The sequence below is a fragment of the Marmota marmota genome, unplaced genomic scaffold (genome assembly GCF_001458135.2).
Source record: "Marmota marmota marmota unplaced genomic scaffold, marMar, whole genome shotgun sequence".
NCBI classification, from domain to species: Eukaryota; Metazoa; Chordata; class Mammalia; order Rodentia; family Sciuridae; genus Marmota; species Marmota marmota.
This window is the reverse complement of record NW_026000256.1, coordinates 169,751-187,505: the sequence shown is the minus strand read 5'-3', so window position 1 is coordinate 187,505 and position 17,755 is coordinate 169,751. Positions and strand designations below refer to the sequence as shown.

The 17,755-nt window shown below is 48.6% G+C and overlaps 1 protein-coding gene across 6 annotated transcripts in view; it reads left to right on the top strand.

Moving 5' to 3' along the window:
* The first annotated feature begins 308 nt into the window (after window positions 1–308).
* Window positions 309–17,755, top strand: part of Haus7 (HAUS augmin like complex subunit 7) — a 19,183-nt gene continuing 1,736 nt past the window's right edge. The window contains exons 1-8 of one of the 6 annotated variants that reach the window (XM_048796736.1): window positions 309–465; window positions 1,280–1,395; window positions 6,571–6,638; window positions 8,288–8,349; window positions 15,216–15,316; window positions 15,694–15,789; window positions 15,991–16,087; window positions 16,856–17,068. In XM_048796736.1, the coding sequence (XP_048652693.1) occupies window positions 355–465; window positions 1,280–1,395; window positions 6,571–6,638; window positions 8,288–8,349; window positions 15,216–15,316; window positions 15,694–15,789; window positions 15,991–16,087; window positions 16,856–17,068 (864 nt within the window). In that variant the 5' untranslated portion in view covers window positions 309–354. Of the gene's footprint in view, window positions 466–1,279; window positions 1,396–6,570; window positions 6,639–8,287; window positions 8,350–15,068; window positions 15,161–15,215; window positions 15,317–15,693; window positions 15,853–15,990; window positions 16,088–16,843; window positions 17,069–17,755 lie in introns of all 6 variants that reach the window. The other 5 variants (XM_048796735.1, XM_048796734.1, XM_048796733.1 and 2 more) reach the window with 5 other exon arrangements.

Sequence of the window (17,755 nt, the reverse complement as noted above, 5' to 3'; positions counted from 1 at the left end):
TCCCGGAAGAGCCTCGCCTCTAGGCGTTCTGTTCCCGGGTTGCCACTAGGGGCGATGCCAGCAGGCCTGCAACAGGGAGCAAGTTCTAGCCCGTCCCGTCCCGCCTCCCGCCCCGCGCGGGTGGTGTTAATGCCCACGCTTGATCCGCTCTCGGCCCGCTGTGGAACCGCTGCCCAATAGGAAGATGCAGTGGGAAAGGGGCGGGGCCACAGATGCTCTAGACACCGCTGAGAGCCCCGCCTCCGCCGTGCGCGGACGACGGGGCGGGGAGAGTGCGAAGTGTGGTGTGATTGGCAGCCTGATTGGCGAGTGAGGCTGGGGGGAGTGGGCGGGGCTCTGCTCGAAGCGCGAAACATGGCGGGGCAGGACGCTGGTGTTGGTGGCGGCTCTGGGGACGAATACTACGAAGACAAAGGCGAAGACAGCGTGTCCAAGGAAGCCATGGAGGTGTTCAGGAAGCTGAAGGTGCTGCGGGTCCAACAAGCCACCCCAGGGAGGGGGGATGGGTAGGGTTCAGTCCACGGCTTGCTCTTATGGGCCGTGCGTCGGCGACGCACGCAGCCACTGTCGTGGGTCCGGGCTGTACTCTGTTGACCAGCAGTGCGGGGCTGCTTGTAGCCCATTTGCCCTTCTCTTTGGGGTTCCCTGGACTTTGGCTCTTGCTGGCTTCACGGCCCGTGCCCAGCCGTGAAGTTGAGTTCAGCGCCATGTGTGGAACTCTGCAAGACCAGGTCTGGGAACTCAAGGCAAGTGCAGAGACGGAAGATGCAGGCTCGGACGTCAAGGGAGTTGTATAGTCCAGGGGGACAGATAAGTAGAACTCAGTGTCACCTGTCAAGTCAGAGAGTTGGGGGGCAGCGTGGTCAGGGAGCTGCCTAGGCCCTTTGCCCTCCCCACACCCCCCCTTCCACAACAGGCTTCGTGTTCCTTCTTGCTCCCCCTCCCTGTTTCCAGTCTGAACCTGGGATCTGAGTATTTCTAAAGATCAACTCTTTAGCCATTATTTCTAGTCTAGTTCTGCTGCCACCAGAGCCCAGAGGGGGCACACTTAAACGTGATGGGGCAGCAGGCTGCAGCATACGTAGAGATGAGGATGAAGGACTTGCAACTCCTGGGAAGATGGAAGTAAATCAGGAGGAGTGTCCAGGGGCGACCTACGGACACCCTGCCCTAGGCTACTGGCCCAGGAAGGGATACAGAACACAGGTTGGCAGAAGTGCATTGCCACCCTGCCGTGACAGATTTCCTAAAGCTTCCAATTTTCCTTTTCCTTGCTTAGGACCTAAACTGCCCCTTCCTTGAGGGTCTTTATATCACAGAACCAAAGACGATTCAGGAACTGCTGTGTAGGCCCTCGAAGTACCGCTTGGAGATACTGGAGTGGTTGTGTATACGGTAAAACCTGGGTTTCTTCCTCTTCTTATGGGGTGTCCTCCACACCAGCAGTCCACCTTGGGGAGAGGGGATGTATCTTGTAGGGCTTCATAACAACCTAGCTGGAGAGCAGCTGGTTATTGGCTACAGAGCACAAATTGGGGGCTAAATGGCCCTCAGCAGTACTGGGGCTAGTACATCTATCACCTTACTCGGACAGTTGGTTTGGCTTGGCTTCTGAGTGTTCTTCTCACTTTAACTACAAGTTTGGAAGTCCAGGGCTGGCAGGACCTGAGAAATGCTCTGCTTAAATCCTTCTCAGACTAGAGAGCTGAGGGTCACCTGGATTCAAGAACTGTCTTGGATCTGTGGTAGAGGGGGACCAGGAAGGTCTGTGTGATGGGTTTACCAGGTGGCTCTCATGCAGTACCAGCTCTTGCTAGCTTCTGTATCATGATCCTGTTTCCCAGTCCTTTTGGTCAGGTGTGGCATGGGGTATGTTCTTCCTGAGTATGTGTGCTGGGAGCAAACCCTGCCCAGGGGGCAAAGGGAACACTCCAGAATACCCCACAGAAGGTCTGCTTCTCAGCAACACCATTACCTGAGGCACATGTTCTTCCCCTCAGCTCCTGGGATGAGCATCTGTCTTTAAGCTGCAGGTGCAGAAGTCTTACCCCAGCCTCCCTGGGGAACACAGACTCTTGTGGGATTTGATATGACCTTCAGGAACTTCTCTGAAATGGTGATCATCTGTTGGTATGGGAGTTTCTTATGAGGCCAGACCTGGGCCTGTCTACCTCAGCCTGTGGCCTGCTACCCTTGCTACTGAAAAGGGGGGCTGGGCTAGCTTGCACTCAGCTTATATGACCTGTCAGGCCATAGGATATCAGGAGGACAGCCAGAGGATATAAGCATTTTCACATTTGAACCTCTGCCTTTCCATCAGACCTTTCCTCAGGTTCCTCCCCAGGCCTCAATACACCAGCACTTTATAACCTTTTGATCTTACTATACTATTTTCCTTCTTGGAAGCATGCTTTAGGTCTCTGCTTGTCATACATACTCCTACAGACCCTCAAAGGTCCAGCTCACATGCCCCATTTCCTTATATATTCATTTTTGTTAATGATGATTGAACCCAGTGGCACTTTACCACTAAGCCACATTCCCAGTCCCTTTTTATTTTAATTTTGAGACAGGTTCTCACTAAATTGCTAGAGTGTCTTGTTAAGTTGCTTAGATTGGCCTCAAACTTGTGATCCTCCTGCCTCTGCCTCCCAAGTCATTGGAATTATAGGTGTGTGCCACTGTCCAGCTCCATTTCCTTGTATAAAGTCTCCTGTTTGCATGGCATGGTGGCATATGCTTGTAATCCCAGTGACTCAGGAGGCTTAGTGAGGCAGGAGGATCACAAGTTGGAGGACAACCCAGGCATCTTAGGGACACCCTATCTCAAAATAAAACACAAAGATGTGTTGCGATATGGCTCAGTGATAGAGTGCTTGTGGGTTCAATCCCCAGTGTTAAAAAAAAAAACAAAAAGTGTCTCCTGTTCCCAGGGTGAATCATTTCTTTTCCCCCTGGATGCCTACAGTCATTTGAACATACCCACCCCTGCTGGAGTCCTTAGCCTGTTGTTCTCTTGGACCATTGTCCTAGCTGGATCTCCAAAGCATTGGTTCTAGCATGGTGTGGCACATGGTTGGGAGGTGCTCCAGGGTGCAGCCTGATGGGCAGGTGCACACATGCATGTGCACTGTGTGTTGTTTCAGGTGTCATAGGCATAGATTGATATCCTCAAGGATCCAGGGCCCTAGTGGGCCTGGGTTCCAGTAGCAAGCAGAAATAATAGTTGCATGCTGTGGTTGTTGGCAAGGAGCAGTTGGCATTTAATCTGGGAGAGAATAGGTAATGACTAGGTGGCTGGGGGTATAGCTCAGTGGTAGAGTGCTTGCCTAGTGTTCATGAGGCCCTGGGCTCAATCTAGCACTGAAGAAAGAAAGGAACAAACAAATGAAAGAAAGAAAGAAACAAAAGGGGAGGGGAGGGGAGCACAGCAGTGGCCCAAGGTGGCATCTTGGTGCAGCTCACTCAGGGCCTGGCAAGCCTTGTGAACTTCATGTTCTGGGTATGGCAGGCAAGGGACCAGGGGAGTGAGATGCCAAAATTCGCATTATGGGGCCTCTGTGGCAGATGAAGTTTTAGAGAGGAATCCTGGAGGTAGGGCTACCAATACCACAGGAAAGGAAGGTAGAAACCTGGCTTAGAGTACATACAGCCTGTGTGACAGCTATTGCAGGTCCTGAAAGGACCAGTGCTTGGTCCAGGAACCTGGGAGGAAAGGCATTAGTGGCGATGGCCTGGCCAAGTATAAGGTCTTGAGTGAGGCCCCAAGGAGGATGCTCTCATGGGAGGGAGCACAGATTTGCCAGGCCCAGGCAGAAGCTGGGACCAGCAGGAACAAGGGTACTCTGCTGGCCAGAGAGGGATGGGTAGGGGGCTGAGGCCACATCCTTAGAATGCTTCCAGTACTTCTAGTGTATCCTAGAATACTTCCAATACTTACTAGAAACAATCCTTTTAAGAAGCAGCCAAGAAAATATAATGCCATTTTGTGATTCCAAGTTGGTAAAAGCACCTTAGGCCTCTCAAGGGGTGGAACATATAGACCATGCCCCCCTTAAGGAGGAGATTTGGTGGAGTGCCTAGGTGTTGCCAGACTTCATGACTTATAGTCTCATCTGGAACTTGTTCTGCTCAGAAGATTGCTGTCTTAGGGCATGGTGTTTTCTGGAGTGATCATTGTGACCACTGTCAAGGCTGGGGCAGAAGATCTGGGACATTGACTATAGATTCTATTACAGTAGGAACTTAAGATGGCTTAAAGCGGGTCTCAGCAAAACCTTTCTGGTGAAGGGCTAGTCAACATTGTTGGTCTGTGTTGTGACCACTCCTAGAGGAGTGGAGGTGGGTGGGTGCTGATAAACCTTTATTCACTAATTGTTTTGCACTACTGGGGATTGAACCCAGGGCCTTTTGCAGCTAGGCAAATGCTCTACCACTGAATTATGGCCCCAGCCTTCAATAAACCTTTATTTACAGAAATCGGGAGCCTACTTGTGGGCTGTCCCCATCTTTCAACTCTGGATTATGGGTCTTTTTTTTTTTGTTGGTACCAGGTACTGAACTCAGGGGTGCCACAACATCCCCAGCTAGTTTATTTTTTATTTTGACATAGGATCTTGCTAAGTTGCTTAGAACCTTGCTAAATTGCTGAGGCTGGCTTTGAACTTGTGATCCTTCTACCTCAGCCTCCTGAGCTGTTGGGTTTATAGGGATGTGCCATCACACATGGCTTCTTTTNCAGGAGGATCACAAGTTTGAGGCCAATCTAAGCAACTTAACAAGACACTCTAGCAATTTAGTGAGAACCTGTCTCAAAATTAAAATAAAAAGGGACTGGGAATGTGGCTTAGTGGTAAAGTGCCACTGGGTTCAATCATCATTAACAAAAATGAATATATAAGGAAATGGGGCATGTGAGCTGGACCTTTGAGGGTCTGTAGGAGTATGTATGACAAGCAGAGACCTAAAGCATGCTTCCAAGAAGGAAAATAGTATAGTAAGATCAAAAGGTTATAAAGTGCTGGTGTATTGAGGCCTGGGGAGGAACCTGAGGAAAGGTCTGATGGAAAGGCAGAGGTTCAAATGTGAAAATGCTTATATCCTCTGGCTGTCCTCCTGATATCCTATGGCCTGACAGGTCATATAAGCTGAGTGCAAGCTAGCCCAGCCCCCCTTTTCAGTAGCAAGGGTAGCAGGCCACAGGCTGAGGTAGACAGGCCCAGGTCTGGCCTCATAAGAAACTCCCATACCAACAGATGATCACCATTTCAGAGAAGTTCCTGAAGGTCATATCAAATCCCACAAGAGTCTGTGTTCCCCAGGGAGGCTGGGGTAAGACTTCTGCACCTGCAGCTTAAAGACAGATGCTCATCCCAGGAGCTGAGGGGAAGAACATGTGCCTCAGGTAATGGTGTTGCTGAGAAGCAGACCTTCTGTGGGGTATTCTGGAGTGTTCCCTTTGCCCCCTGGGCAGGGTTTGCTCCCAGCACACATACTCAGGAAGAACATACCCCATGCCACACCTGACCAAAAGGACTGGGAAACAGGATCATGATACAGAAGCTAGCAAGAGCTGGTACTGCATGAGAGCCACCTGGTAAACCCATCACACATGGCTTCTTTTTTTTTTTTTTTTTTACATTTGGAGATAGGGTCTTGTTAAGTTACTTAGTCTTGCTAAATTGTTAAAGCTGATCTTGAGCTTGCAATCCTTCTGCCTCAGCCTTGCGAGCCACTGGGATTACAGGCACCTAGCTGAATTAAGTTTTTGTTTTTTTTTTTAAACAGGATATCTCTGGAAAGAGGTTAGCATCAGTATTTACTAATAGCAGAGGTGGTGGTCATTCATTCATTACACACTCACTGGCCTCCTCTGGGTTGTTATCCAGAATTGTGCTAGGCTCCAGAGATATAGAGAGAAAGCCAGCTTCTGGCCTCAGCAGGCCTGCACTCCAGCTCTGCTGGGATGGAGGGCCACCAGAATGGTTGCAGGCTTCCCTGGGGTGGCCTTTGTGAAATGTTAGCCACTGACTTGGGGATTGGAGTTTTGCCCACCTTTATCTATGTACATTACCAGGTTAAGGACAGTTTCTGCCAAAACATGATAGGAAAAAAAAAAAAGAGGTTACAAGACAGCCCCATAGGGAGCAACCAGGGTGCTTCTAGGAGTGCCATGTGGTTGGACCACTGGTAATGCTGGCAAGAATCATTGTCTCTCTGCCTATAAGTGCAGCAGTGGAACAACATACTTTTATGGCTGTCCCACTGGCAATGCCTGGGAGACCCTCATTCTAGGCTCTAGTAGTATCCACAGGGTATGCACCACCCAGAACAAAACACCAGTCTGATAGATAACTCAGTTAAGAAGGGGGATTCTCTATGGGCTTGGGTTGTGGCTCAGTGGCAGGGCACTTGCCTAGCATGTGTGAAGCACTGGGTTTGATTCTCAGCACCACATAAAAATAAATAAATAAATAAATAAATAAATGGCTCATTAACATCTAAAATTAAGAAAGGGGGGGGGCGTTTCTAGTCCCTTCAAGCCTGACTGGCTTTGCTATTTTCCTGCAGGATCTGTCCCTCCTTGCAGGACAAGTTCAGCTCATTGAAGGGGGCCCCAGTGGAGGTGAAGATTCAAGGTAGGTTTCTTTATGGGAGTGTGGAATGTGATGGTAAATTCTGGGCAATTCTAAGCTTGATTACAGTTCTTCTTTCTAACAGCTGTGCCTGCATGCTAGGGATTAAACCCATGAGTGCTTTACCTCTGAGCTATGTCTCCAGCCCTTTTTATTTTATTTTGAGGCAGTGTCTTATTTAGTTGCCCAGGCTGGTTTCAAATTTGCCCTCCTGCCTTAGCTTCCCAAGTATGGGGAATTCAGGCCTGTGCTACTGCACCTGGCTTAGGCTAGTTCTTGAATTCATTTGATGTGCAAGAAGCTTACATGTTAGGTAATAAACCAAGAAGGTCCTAAAATTCTCAGTGCATGGGATGGTAAGAAGAACTATAAAGACTTGGGGAAAAAGGAAGGTGGTGCCTATGGTGTGTGGGGGAAGCTTGGCCCTGTTGACATAAAGATGGCAGGAAGGGAGGAGATGAGCCTGGGTGATACCCTGGGTGTTTAGGGTAGAGGGACAGCAAGTGCAAAGGGCCTGAGGTGGGCTTGTGCCTTGAAACTTTGAAGAAGAGTCAGGAAGCAGATGTGGCAGTAGAGGGAAGAAGAGGGAGTGTAGGAAGTCCAGAAGTGTTGGGATCACATTAGATGAGGCCTTGTGGCAATAGAAGTCCATTGGCTTTTACTCAGAGGAAGGCTACAGTCCTGTATTAAATCTCCCATGTTCTATGGGCTCACTATGGTTCGAATAGGAGCATGTTGGCAGAGGCATGGAGACCAGTGCTGGGCTCTTGCAGTGACTGATCTAGTTGAGAGATTGTAGGGGAGTGCTAGCCAGGTCCTAGGTTTATAGTTGAGGGAGGGTCAGCTGGACTTGCTGAGGGGAAGAGATGATTCAGGGAGGACGTGGGTTTAGGGCTGTAAGTACAGCAGGCATGCTTGTGGGGAGCAGTTGGCATTTGTAGAACATTTCCAGGGATATTGAGAGCTCACACAGATTCTTTGCTTCCTTCTTGCGTAGGCCTCCCAAAGCACTGGCCCCAGGCATTCTGGCTCCACATCTTGGCCTTTCTTCACATTCCAGGTGGTTACAAGATGCCCTGGGCACCCTGGAAGATGTGGCTAGGTGTTCTGTGGCCTGCACAGGGATTTGGGCTTCCCATCTATAAACTGGAGCCAATACCCTCTCTCAGGGTTGCCACAAGATGACAGAGAGGAAGACATGAAAAGCCCTTAGGGTGTGAACCAGTGTGAACTGTGGTTCCTTTTGCTTTGGCTTTGAGAGGGCTACGCACACTGCATTTCAGAGTTTCCCTGACCTCTGTTGGCTCCTCAGGCAGCTGACTGGTCTCGATTAGAATCCAGCATTAGAGAGTTCCATACATGCGAGAGCACAGAGGATAACCTCTTATTTTCAGACAAGGAAACTTGTTCAGAAAGGGGCAGCGAATGGGTGCAGGCCACACAGCAAGGGCACCGAGTGTGTCTTTTACTTGCCTTCTTGTCCACCTGTTCTTCTATATTCAGCCCAGCCTAGTGGGTGCTGCTGCTGCTGCTGCTGTGGCAGAAGCCAACTCACTGAGGGAGAGCCTCAGCACCCCATTGCCATGGCTTACTGGGTGTCTGGTGTCCCCTGTTTGGGTAGGTGTTGTAACAGGGTCTCTGTGCTCCAACAGAAATGGTGAAACTAGCCCATGAGCTGATGCTGTGTGCGCCGGATGACCAGGAGCTTGTAAAGGTGAGAAAGGGTCCTTGTCTGTCCCTGCAGAGGTAGTGCACATTTCCTTTCCTAGTCTGGGGACTTCAGCAATGCTATTGTGGGGATGGGAGGGGTTTCTGTCTCCTGTGCCTTTGAAGGTTCTCTTGCCCCAGAGTCAGCCTGGTGTCTGGGCAGGCTGTTTCTGAAGGCATCCCTAGGGCAAGAACTGCTAGGAGTCTCTTGGGTAGATAACTTTAATCATCCCTTAGGCAAAGTGGGGAGGACAGCCATGGAGGTAGAGGCAGGTCTCTGGTTTATGATAACCAAGGGATGGGGGAGGTGCTCTTTCCTCAGTTGATGCCATACTTGCCTGGCACTGTGGTAGGTACTTTACATCAGTAATTGTCACACCCACCCTTGGCACTAGGTGTTTGTCTTAGCCCTATTTCAGTCTACTTACTCAAGGTCACATGGTGACAGAGCCAGATCTGAAACCCAGGTCCCTGGCACCCAGGCCCATGCACTTTCTCCCTCACATGGCCCACCCAAGGTTTGTATGCAGAGGTGCCTGATCCACCCCACAACTAGCCAAAGAAACCCACTCCCTGCCATGAAAATGTATACATTTCAAAGTATTTGTTTCCACTCTTTGTTGTGTACAGTGCAGCTATGCAGTCTTATTATTATTGTTATTATTTTTGGTTGTGCTGGGATTGAACCCAGGGCCTTGTGCTGCAAGGCAGGCACTCTACCAACTGAGCTATATCCCCAGCCCTCCTTGCTTATTTTTTTGAATGAATCCTTCTTTTCACTTCTTTTAGATGTGTGACTGGGAGTGGGATTGTTGGGTGAGGTGGTGGCTCTGTGTTTAACTTTCTATTCTTCTGTTAAGTCTATCTGGTCAGGTTTCTTTTTTATAATAAGTAGACTTTAATACACTAATAAAAGCCAAAAAAAGTAATATTAATGTTAAACAATAAGTACAGAAAATTCTCACAGACTCCCCCCACAAGCCTCTCTCACTATCAACATTTGTTACAATCAATGAACCAACATTGACACATCATTATCACCCAAAGCCCATATCCAGTCAGTTTTTATTTCAGCTTATTCTGTTTTTCTGTTCTCAAGTTGCTACATGGTTGTTGTTTTATTTTCTGCTTCTTTGCTGATGCTTCTGGTTTTAACTTTTGTTCATGTTCATAGTTGCTTATTCAAGCGTTTTTATAATGGCTGTTTTAAAATCTTTGTCAGAGCATTCCAACATCTGTGACAGCTTGTCTTTGGCATCTATTGATCATCTTTTCTCATGCAAGTTGATGTTTTTTCATGTGCCAAATAATTTTGGATCGCATGCTGAACATTTTGGCTATTCCTTTGATTCTGGGTCTCATTAAATTGTGTGGAGAATAGTAACGTGTATTCTAGCAGGTATTTGACCTGGTTAGGCTCAAACAGCAAGGTCCAGCCATCCCCTGTGGCCTGCGGCTCTGTTGACAGCTCAACTCCTTCCAGTCTGTCCTACATGTGCTCCACCCAGTGGTCATCCTGGGACCTGGGCCTTGGTTTAGTAATCCAAGTCAGCTGTTAGGTCGAAATCAGATCCACCCATGCACAGGTAGGGCTCAGCCCAGGCATTCAGAAATAGATAAATGAGGTTACTTTCTTGAGCTCCTTCCTCTCCACCATCTCTTTAAGATGTTTTCTAGTTTGTTGGGGCTTCCTGTTCCCATTCTCCATGACCATGGTGCAGTGGTTTCTGTAGAGAGAGTAAAAAGTAGTAAGAAGGCTATCCCTGTGCACTTGATGCTACTATCTCTGTGCCCCTCAATGGAGCAGAGGTTCCCCCCATCAGAATTTTTATTTTGAGAGAGTCTCAGTAAGTTGCTGAGGCCAACCTTGAACTTGTGATCCTCCTGCCTCAGCCTCTCTCTGGGATTTTAAAGGCACGTTCCAATGCTCCAGCATCCATCAGAGTTACAGCTTCTGCAGATTTCTCTCTTTGGCTACTTCTGTCACCCCAACCATATTGCCTGGGGTCTGAGTGGCAGATTTCCTACTATCTCTGAGCCTTGTGGGTTCTCTTCTCTGCTCCTTGAGCCAGAACTACCTAGTAGGTATGTCCTAGGGCTCTGTACATCTGCTTTGAAGCACTCCCTTCTGGTGTTCCATCTGGCGAGCTCTCCACCAGGCTGAATGATGGCTTTGAATTCTGGTGTTCCTTCCTGACCACCTGCTGGCATTTACTGTCCAGAGATTGCAACTCCTGCCCCATGCCTTCCAGCTCTGACAGACGGGTCTTCAGTGGGAGAAAAAGATGGTGTGTTTTCTCCTGCAACTGGAACCTTTGTCCTCTCTTTAGTCTTTCATAGTATTTATTTTGGCAAGCTGCACATATTATAAAATCCACTATCTTAACAATTTTTAAAAAATTTTCCAACAAGCTCTGAGAGGGCTCTACTCTTTTTATTTTTATTTAGAATACCTTTATTTTATTTTTATGTGGTGCTGAGGATTGAACCCAGGGCTCTGCACATCCAGGTGAGTGCTCTACCGCTGAGCCACAACCTCAGCTCCAGCTCTACTCTTTTTAAAAGAAACATTTTAACATACATATAAGATAAAATTTGCTATTTTTATTATTGCCACTATCCATGTCTAGGATTTATTCATCTTCCTGAGTTGTAACTCTATTATTATTATTATTATTTTTTTTGGTTTGAGATTGAACTCAGGAGCGCTAACCCACTGAGCCACATCTCCATCTCCAGCCCTTTTTGTTTTTTATTTGGAGTCAGGGTCTCACTAAGTTGCTGAGAGCCTCGCTAGGTTCTTGAGGCTGCCCTTGAACTCACAATCTTTCTGCTTCAACCTTGTGAGTCACTGAGATTACAGTTGTATGCCACTGTGCCTGGCTGTACTCAAAGTTTTAAACCATTTTTAAAAGCATAAAAGTGGCATTTAGTGCATACATTCACAATATACTACATCCGCTGCCTGTAACTAATTCCAAAACATTTTTATTCCCTGAAAGGAGACCATGTACCCATTAAATAGCCTCTTCCTGTTCCCCACAACCCTGACACCCATTCATTTAGTATCTTTGTGTCATTTAAATGGGATTTTTCACTGAGCACAATGTTTTCAAGGTTTTTCCAGGTGGCAACACAGTATGTCAGGGCTTTATTCCTTGTATGGAATGAAAACTAGAAGCAAATGTATGATTACATTGGCATTATTGAGACATGGGAAATACATTTGTAAGATTGGAAGGTTTGGTCAAACTCTGTCATCCTAAATTTTAATTGGGAGTATCAATGCTAATATATTTTAACTTAAAAGTGTATATGCATTCCCTTCCCTTGTCCTCCACAAAGGTCTAGATCAGTGATGGCCCAATTATAACAGTGATGGCTGGGGGAGGAAAAGTACAAATTGAGCCAGGAATACCTTATGACAGCAAGGAGGAAGGCAGCCATCCACGACTTAGGGTGACGTCTGTGGAACTCTGGAGCCAGCTAATGATAGAAACCTTCACTGGCCAAAGAGGGGCACACATGAGTGCCATGAGCACAGTAGCTGCTGTGGATTGCTGTCCTTCACATACACTCCAACCCAGGTGTTCGTAATGGTGGTTTAAAGAGTCATCATTTGACATGAAAAGCACAAGAAACAAAAGAAATAGGGCAAATGGACTTTATTAAAATTAAACACTTTGGTGCACAAAAGGACACCTTCTAGCAAGTGAAAGAACAACCTACAGAATGGGAGAGAATATTTGGAAATCATTTATAAGGGACTTATCCAGAATTCATAAAGAAATCAATAACCCATTCAGAGAACCCAATTCAAACATGGGCCAAGAATCTTGAATAGATACTCCTTCAGAGAAGACACACTGATGACCAATAAGCTCATGGAAAAATGGTCAGCATCATTGGTTGTGAGAGCTCTTCGAATCAGAACCATAGTAAGAAGCTCTTCACACATACCAGTGTTTTTTTTTTTTTTTTAAAGAAAATAGCAAGTGTTACTGAAGATGAGGAGACATTGGAACCCTCACACATTGCTGATGGGGACATGAAATGGTGCAGCCACTGTGGAAAACTATCTGGTAGTTTCCCAAAAGGTTAAACATGGAATAGCCACATGACCCCAGCAATTGTACTCCCAAGGGAATTGAAAACACCTGTGCACACCAAGGCTTATATGTGAATGATATTACCATAATAGCCCCAAACTGGAAAAAACACCCAAATATCCATCATCTAAATGGATCAACTTATTTTCAACAACAAAGAATAAATATTGGGGCTGTGGTTGTCAGAGGTAGAGTGCTTTCCTAGCATGCATGAGGCCTGGGTTTGATCCTCAGCACCACAAAAAAAAAAAAAAAAAGAAAAAGAAAAAAGAAAGAAAGAAAAAATAGTATAGCTAGGCACAGTGCTATAATCCCAGCAACTCACGGTACTGAGGCAGGAGGATTACAAGTTTGAGGCCAGCCTGTCTCAAAAAATGGAAAGGGCTGGGGATGTAGTTCAGAGTGAGAGTGCTCCTGGGTTCAATCCCTAATACTGTGAATTAAAAGAATAAACTATATGGGGATCCTTGAGGACATTAGCCAAGAGAAAGTACTCAGGCACAAAAGGTCACATACTGTGATTCTATGTACCTGAACTGTCTGGAAAAGGCAGATCTATGGAGATACAAAGGAACTTGTTGTTAGGGGCTGGGGACAATGAAAAATGACTGATAATAGTGACAGAGATATTCCAAAATGTGACTTTGTCAACAACCACCAAACCAGTACTTTAAAAGGGTGAATTTCATGGTATGTGACTTAAAACTCGAAAAGTATCAGTCCAGCCAAATGGAATGACAACATCTGGGAGAACAGCAAGTACAAAGGCCATGAGATGTTGTGTTCTTGGTTATGTTTAAGAAATCACCAGCAAGCCCGTTAGGCCCTGGTAGAATGGAGGGGTGTGGCAAGGGTATGGAGCAGGGTGGGAGGACCATGAATACCTTTGTAAGCTCCAGGAGGCCTTAGAGTGGTGGTGGTGGTCATCAGAGAGTTTCAAGTTCAAGAACACTGATTTCCATCAAGCATCACTGAGATGACTGTGGCTAAGGCATAAAGGTTGGGTGGAGCAGGGGTGGCCATTGGGAGGTTCATTGGTAGGTTGGCAGTGTCCAGATGTGTATAGTTGCTGGCTTGAATAGTGGTGGTAGTGGAAAAGGTGGGGGACTTTCTGGGTTTGGCCAAGCCCATTGGACTTGCTGATGGATGGTTTGGGGTGGGGTGCAAGGGGCTTTGTCCTGGGGTTCAGCATGGTGTGAGGCCTTATGGATTCATTCTCTAGATCTTTCCAGAGTGCCTTTGCTGGGGAATAGGGAGAAGACAGGATTCCAGCAAGGTGCCTGCAGACCTGTCTGGGCTATGTACAGAGGCCAGCAAGTGCCCTCAGGCCTTGTAGGGGCTGGGCCCTAGTGATCCAGAATAGACTGGGTGGCCAGCCCTGTGGCTTTGGAGAACCATAGGGAGACACATGCCAGGACTGCCCAGGGGAATCAGTGCTGTGGCCATAACCTGAATGCTAGATAGGCTACTCACCTTTTTCTGAACATTGGGAGTAGGGTTCCTGGAGCTGTCTCTCCACTGAGGAGGTAATAGCAGGCAGTGGTATTTCGTCCTAGGCCACTCATCAAAGCTTTGTGAGGTTCTGAGTAAAGACACTCTGTGTTTTTGTTGGGGGCATCTCTTATCTAGACAGTCCCACCATCCAGTGTGTGTGTGCCCTGCAAGTGTGTCCTTTGGGTCGATTGGGAGACTGAATCAATAGAAAAGGAATAAGAAAGTCCCAGTGGCAGTCTATGGTCCTGGAGCTGGAAACTTCTAGAAGACACTGGTCATTTTCAACTTGGTCACATTAGTGGGAGCAGCAGGCCTGCTGAGAATGGCAGGCAGCTGCAGATGTGAGACTTGGTACCTGTGGACAGGAATGGGGAGCTGAGCTACCCCCAAGTCTCCTCACCAGGGCTGACCAGCCCTTTTGTTGAAGCCTGTGCCTTCAATGTGGAATTCAATATGAAGGCTTGTTGTAGGGCATTCTAGAAAGTCTGTTCTCTGGGTCAGTTTATTCACTTGTGCTCCTCAGAACAACAATGAGGTAAAATCTGTGAGACTGACCCAGCTTTTATCCTGGTGCTCTTACTTTCTCAGGGCTTTCTAGGGCAGGTATGACCTCTGAGGTTGTTTGGTTCTGGGGATCAGGGACTTTCTGGAAGGAGGCAACCCTTAAACTCCTGGCCAGGTAGCTCCTTATAGGAATTTCAGCGCAGGAGATCAGGTCAGCCCATCAGGAGCTGCTTCCTGAAGCCTTCCTGACTGGACCTCCAGTCCCCTGCTGGAGAGCAGGCCACCTCCAGGGCCCCCTCATATCACACTCACCCCATAAGCCATGCAGCTGGTTGTGTGACAAACACACTGCAGTATGTTTCTACAGCATTTATCATTTTTCAGAGTAGTCCTAGGCGTCATTGCAACCTGAGGTGGGGGCTGGGCAGGGAACACTTCATGGCAGCAACTTTTGAGACAGTCCAAGATGTTGCTGGGTGCAGACAGGGAGCTGGTGGGCCAGGTCCTTCCTTTTCAGTGGCCCCCAGCAGGAATCCACATGAGAATAGGGCATCTAAAACAGATAAACTGGGCTTAGCCTGGGTCTAGCCAGCAGACATATGTGACCTTCCCTGTACAGGGCTGTGCCTGTGCTCAGAAGCAGCTGCACTTCATGGACCAATTGCTGAATGCAGTTCAGAGCCTGAACATTAGATGCTTCACTTGCTCCAGGTAATGGTTCCCATAGCCCAGCAGGGCACCCTCGACAGGCTGGTCTTGTTCTTAGATATGGAACTGGAAGGGTCCAGGACACCTTTCTAGCTGGGATCTTGCTGTCTCCCTCCTGTGGCACAGACTGCTTACTGGTCCAGGAGCTGGAGGTACAAGGTGAGAAGGACTGTGCTCTGGGGGACTGGCTGGCTGGTCAGAGGCCAGCAGTGTACTAATAGGGTGAGGTACATCCTTTGGATACCAGGTTGCTGCCCAAGGTCCCAGGCACTGTGCCTAAAGGGGTGCTGTGGTCTTTGGAGAATACAGTCTGGGCACATTGGAGGAGGGTGAGCCCCTGGGTGCCTATGCAGATGAGTGGGCTTCTTGGAGGAGCCAACGGCAGGCAGGGGCAGTGAGTGATGCCGAGCAATGGGCTTCATACTCCCTTTCCTTCTGCCTGCTCTCCTCTTGCCTCTTGGGTCTTTCATGTGGGCTGTGGGCTCATTGGGTTTGTGTTCTGCCAGTGATGATGTGTCCTGGGTGTGCCTTTGCAGCCTGAAGGAGCATTTGGAAGACACCACAGACAAGAACGAAGCATTGCTGGGAGAGCTCTTCACCAGCTCCCACCTGCGGACGCTCCTGAACCCCAGGTGTGACCCATGGCCCCTGGATGTACAACCCCTTCTCGATAGACAAAGTGACAACTGGCCAAGGTAGGGGTCACAGAAGGCTCCAGCCCTGCTTACTTCTGTCACCAAAGGCAGATCCTTGTGTGTGGCCCATAGTGTGCCCCACTGCCTGTGGCAACAGTGGCAGACAGCTGGAAGTGTCTCCCCTTTCTTTCCCTATAGGGCCAGCCCCTCTGCTCACTCAGAGGAGGAGAAGGTGGTACAACTGGCCAGGCAGCTGCAGGAGAGTGCCGCCAAGCTGAAGGCACTCAGGGTAGAGGTGAGGGGCATCAGCTTCCATGAGCTATGGGGCTTAGGGACTAGACCCTGCTCTGTGTCCTAGGGCAAATGACATCATCCCCAGCATGGGGTGCTCTGAGACTTCATTGAAGTGGCTTGTGTACATGGCCTGCTGGGTTCTAGAAGGTAGAAGGTGCTCATTTCACATGGAGTTGGGGAGGTGGGTGCAGAGGTGGAGCTCCCCCCATATCTGGAAAGCTTCTGAAAGAAGGGGAAGGCTTGGCTGGGTGCAGTGGCTCACGCCTGTAATCCCAGTGGCTCAGGAGGCTAAAGCAGGAGGATCACGAGTTCAAAGCCAGCCTCAGCAATGGTGAGGTGCTAAGCAACTCAGTGAGACCCTGTCTCTAAATAAAATACAAAATAGGGCTGGGGATGTGGCTCAGTGGTCAAGTGCTCTTGAGAGTTCAATCCCTGGTACCCAACCAAAGAAAAAAAAGGAAGGGGGGGGGGAAAGGAAGGGGAAGGCTTGGTCTCAGGCAGCATCCATGTGCCAGGCATATACCAGTCCTGAGCTCCATTGCTCCTGTGTACCTTGTTAAATGTGGCCCTCCCAGCAGCCCTTGACTGGGCCTCTTTGTTGAGCCACTCGATCATCAGCAGCAGGGCCCAGGCTGTGCTCAGCTCCTCCATCCCCTAGTTTCTGGAAGCTTTCCTCATCCTGCTTTGCAGTGCTTAAGATGCTGGCTCCTAGCCCAGCCAGGGCAGTGTCTAGGGACTGTCCCCTCTGACTTTGCAGTGCTTTGCGCAGCATAAGCCAGGAGCTGCTGCAGGTGGGACTGATGCTAGTACCCTAGACCAGAAGCTGCGCCTGGTTGTCTCCGACTTCCACCAGCTCATCTTGGCCTTCCTCCAAGTCTACGACGATGAGCTGGGAGAGTGCTGCCAACGCCCTCGCCCTCACCTCCACCCAAGTGGCCCCATTGTCCAAGCCGTGTACCAGACTCTGACTTCCTGCAGCCAAGTAAGTATCCTTCTCTCCTCTTCCCACTGAGAGCTCACACCTTCCCAGGTTCAGGGGCCTCAGCAGCCCCTGATGAGGGACGTGAGGGCTGGGACAAGGGACTGCAAAGGGCTTGACTTGGGCTCCCCAAGCTAGTGGCATGGCAGGGCTCTGGGCTCTAGGCCAGGGGCCTTTGGTGAGTTGGAACAGACACTCTGTGCTTGTGCAGTGGAGGGGATGAGACCTGATGTGGATGTTGTCCCCAGGAGACCCACTGCCTTCTAGTACAAGGGGCATTAACCAAGCCAAGAGACTGGGTTCTGGAGAGGTCTGCACATGGCCTGGGTTGGGTCTTCGTTGATTCCATATGAGATCCTTTTCCTGGCCTTCCAGCCCCTGTCCCTGTGGTGGTCTTGCTCCATTTTTACACTATGTCCCAACATACCAAGGTGCCTTCAGTATTTTGTATGACCAATCTGTGCACCAGACACACAGACAAATGCTTGTTGGTTTGTGCCCATGAGCCACCTTGGACAAGACAGGAGAAAACTGTCTCAAATAGCTATGCCAACTAAGTAAATGTTCTCTTGCGTTGTTCTGCATTTTGGCTCCTGTTAGGCCAACCTCAAATGCTGGGTTAATATCATTGTAGTTACCATGTGCAGAACTCTGACCTTGGCTCAAGGGTCATGATGTTTCTTCTTCATT